Below are 4,215 nucleotides of genomic sequence, written 5' to 3'. Positions count from 1 at the left end.
ATATTTGAATATTAAGATTTCCCAGCTGAAAAGAAACAAAACATTGCTAGCTCACAGGGAAAATCTCAAAATTTGAAAGCTTTTTTCCTTAAAATCAAATTTTTTGTTGCGACTGCTCAAAAAATTGCTTCAAAAATTTGTTTTATGATTATATTTCAGACAGTTCATTCTAATGATACATTCATAAGACATTCATTCATTATGTTTTGACAAAATGCAATTTTTTTTGTAAATTTATGAATTTGTTTGAACTTTGACTCTCCATCTGATAGTGACTCAAAATGATCTAAAGAAACATCAGATTCTTCTCTACAGTCTGTGCTGTCAGACATTTTATCAATGCTCTGCGTATATGCAGACATTCCCCTCTGACATCACTTCCTGTTACTTTACATGCAAATATCTCAACAACTGTTCATCTCAGCGGCGTGGAATTTGTTTTGCAATATGTTATCAGTGTTGTCTTTCCAAAAATGAATTCAAACTTATGACAAAAATTTGATGTCACGGGCACTTTAAATCCTCTTTCTGCCACGTCCCAATTCTCAGCTTTTCACCGCCTCATTTCTACTGCATCTAAATGCTGCCACGTGATAGGCTGATTAGCCACGTGCATTAAAAAGTAGTTGCACAGTTGCAACTGTGATGATGTATAAAAAAGGCCATTTTCCTCAGATGTGCTTGATTGGTCACCCCTGCTTGGGTTTGTGTCCCTACATGTCAAACAGGAGAGGAGCAGACAACAATAGCAGGAAATGACAGATGGTTAAAAGCATTGTCTCTCCGCTGCCCTTTCATCCTCTCATTTTCCCCACTCTGTCTCTTTCCATATCCTTTTTATTCACTCTACCCCACGTCTGAGGTTTCACTCTCCCCCCCGTTCCTATATTCTGGACACTCTCCCTCAATCTCTGTTTCTGCTTTTCAGTACATGTACGAGGGTGGGAAGATCAGTGACCTGGCAGTRGACCTCTCCATCGTATGGAACGGCAACTTCATCATCGACAATCCCGAGAAGATTAAAGGTGCCTCTGCCATCCATCACTGCCAAGCCGGAGGAGTGTAAAGCACTCAATCCACAGGCGGCGGATAGTTTATAGCAAACACTTCAAGGTTCACAAAAGGCCTTGAGAGAAAGTTCACAATAGCAGGGAGCGCTATCAAAGAGCACCAAATCACTCGTACGCCCATGTGAAGAGTGGATTTTCATATTTCACCATCATGGCTTTTGGTCAGATTCTAATTTCCCCCTCTACTGTGCAAGAGATGCCTATTGATGTAGTGGCCTTTAACAACATCTACACAATCCAGAATGCTCTTTGTGAGGCCATGAATCTTGTTATTGCTTGTTTTCATTCAAATTACATCAATGGACTACAAAAAGGTTAATGTGAGTTTTTTTTACATTAGATGATGTAAAAAGGGAGAAAAAAGAACACTAAAAAGGCTTATTGGGTTGCTTTGGGAACATTCTTTTTATAGAAATATCTCATTTTTAGCTGAATTCACAAGATTGAATGCCTGTTTTTTATTATTCGGTGTTATCAAATAGTTGGTTATTTCATGACTGTTTGAGCAGAAAAGCAGCAGTACTCCCTGCTGTTTTGAAATTGTATTTATCTCTTTAAACACATTGCGTTTTATAAGCTTTCAGGACTTTGTAAAATAAGTGCCGTTTCTCGTCTGTTGTTACCTAAAAAAGGCGTTTCTGTCGCGGCGTAATGTCTTGCAGTGCATCTCTACAAGTGCGGCGCCCAGAGGGACAGCTGCGGCATGTGTCTGCGGGCGGAGCGCAAGTTCCAGTGCGGCTGGTGCAGCGGCGAGGGCCGGTGCACCATGAGGCAACACTGCCCCCCCATCTCCCCGTACGCGAGCCGGTGGCTGGACCTTTCTGCCAGGAATGTCAAGTGTACCAACCCACGCATCACTGAGGTCTGCTGGTTGTTTCGGCTAGTTTTCTAATTTTTCAGTTCAGTCACTGGATAAACATTTTTATGTCAGTGACAAATTTAACAATCATTAATATTTGGAAAGCYTTACCCATGATATAGTCACATTTCCTAACCTTTAAAGGGGCAATATTATGTGTTTCTCAGGCATACATTTAAGTACTATACCATAATAAAGTATCTATGTCACCTTTAGTTGTTATTAAAATGCTGTTTTTATGTTTAAATAGAAAATAAACATCTTCTCATCACTTCCTCTTCTAAACGTCTTGAAACTGGCCTCTGTTTCTTTAAGAACCACCTTCCTCTTCTGTCCCGTCCCATTTCAGTGGGGGGGGTGCTCGTGCGCGCTATGATGCAGTTTACTTGGCATCTGAAAATACATTTCCTCAAAGGTATTTTGAATCTGAAGAGAGCTTCACTGAGTGAGAAGTAGTGTTGAGAGCTCAGCAGAGAGTTTCAATTTCACTTTCACTTTGCTCTGTTACTTCCGAGAGCCTGCAGGAGTCATGGGCAGGGGTGTGTGGGGTGGGGAGGTGTGCTCCATGATGAGGAAGTTCGGCTTAAAGACACGTCCCAGAGGYGTTTATGGTCCCAAAAAGCATTTCTGATCCCCACCTGTTGTTTTGCTCCTCAGCATGGCTTCCTAAAAAAACTGCAGGATTTCTCAAACATGCATGAATGAGCCAAAGCAAGGCTTTGGGCATGTTTTTTATGGGAGTAGAACATTATAACATGATATAAAACTCAAAAAAGTTGATTTTACATGATTTTGCCCCTTTAAAGGAGACATTTCATGGTTTTGAATGTTTTTTTCTCATTTAATTCATTCACTTGGGGCCTATACAAAGTGAAACTGCAATACTTTGCTCTGAATTCCTTATTGTAACTCCACAAACCCTTCTTTCACCCCTTTTCTGAGGCGTGTCACAACTCGTTTTGATGCTGTCTCTTTAAATTCAACTGCTTCACACCCAGTCACTCTCCTCCAGCTTCCAAGAGTGGTCCATTCTAGTTTGACAGAGGTTTCCGATTATGTAGTGGTGCAGAAACGTTTAATTTACGAATTAATGAAAATATGTCAACAACGACTCGTCCATCCAGACTTACAGTAGATGTTRGAGCCAGAGTCTGACCCGGAGGCAGAGGAGAATGAACATGACAAAACAGAACAGAATGTAAATATATCTATGCAAAATTGGGGGAGAATAAATAAAAAAATTCAGCACTCATAGAGACTCTAAGTACACACACACATCCTTGTATTTGTATCAAACTGAGGACATTGTATTGACTTCCATTCATTTTTGTAACTGTAAAGGTAGTTAACCCTAACCTGAACCAAAACTTAATTCACACTATACCTCTAAACCAACTAGTAAAAGGCTCGACACACGGGAGGCGACGTCGCTCGCTTTCCACTCATTTCGTATGGAAGTTGTGTGAGGCGACAATCGCTCGCCCTCCTCCAGCCAAGCGACYGGCGAAAATAKTGCATGTRAAATTTCGCGCTCGTACACGTAGACGTGCACACGCGAGCTTGCGACACGACATATGAAAGTTGAAATGTGTTCAACTTTTGTCGCTGTCGCTTAGCGTACAACCAATCAGCGAGGGTTTCATTGACTGACCAATGAGAGGAGAGTATGCTACACACTGCCGTTAGCTAACACTTTCACCAAGTGAATACTAAAAATGGCAGCTTCGTGGGAATTTGTTGGCGCCAGGGTGAAGTTATCCGGTAAGCTTTTCCTCATAAAATTGTATCTTGGTGTGTTTGTTTTTCAATATCATTAGCATCGCAAAATTTGTTTAGTTTACACGTCCATAATGCACACACCCCTTTTTTTGTGAAACACCAATAGCCTTTACAAGAGGCAGTAGAAGGACCAATCAAATTTCGTGAAGACAAGCAACCTGAGAGCGCGATTCGCAACGCTGCAATCGCTATCGCGTCCCGTGTGTCAGGTTTCACCCTGGCTGCTATGACAGCCATTAATCGCTGTAGTTTGTCGCTCCCCGTGTGTCGAGCCCTTAAAGGAGACCAATTATGGGTCCTAGAAATGTTTATGGTATGTCTGTGGGCTATCCAGACCATGTTCATTCAATTTAATGCACAAAATAATTCTCAGATAATAAAATTTCTCATTTTCTAGTTCTGCCTGCTCTGACTTCCGTTCAGAAGAGCTGTTTATGTTAATGAGCTCTGTTGGTAACTTCCTCCAAAAATCTGTTGACATTAACTCCGCCCTCCAAAGCCAGCGTT

General features: G+C 41.3%; 1 protein-coding gene across 2 annotated transcripts in view; it reads left to right on the top strand.

Annotated features, from left to right (window-relative positions):
* Positions 1-4,215, top strand: part of LOC106518319 (plexin-A2) — a gene marked incomplete at its 3' end in the record, with an annotated part of 115,173 nt that overhangs the window by 73,657 nt on the left and 37,301 nt on the right. For both annotated transcript variants that reach the window (XM_014009565.1, XM_014009566.1), the window contains 2 exon segments: positions 929-1,025; positions 1,733-1,932. In XM_014009565.1, the coding sequence (XP_013865019.1) occupies positions 929-1,025; positions 1,733-1,932 (297 nt within the window).

The sequence above is a fragment of the Austrofundulus limnaeus genome, unplaced genomic scaffold (genome assembly GCF_001266775.1).
Source record: "Austrofundulus limnaeus strain Quisiro unplaced genomic scaffold, Austrofundulus_limnaeus-1.0 Scaffold59, whole genome shotgun sequence".
Lineage (NCBI taxonomy): Eukaryota > Metazoa > Chordata > Actinopteri > Cyprinodontiformes > Rivulidae > Austrofundulus > Austrofundulus limnaeus.
Note: the sequence above shows the minus strand (reverse complement) of the source record. Positions and strands in the feature narration are given on the sequence as shown.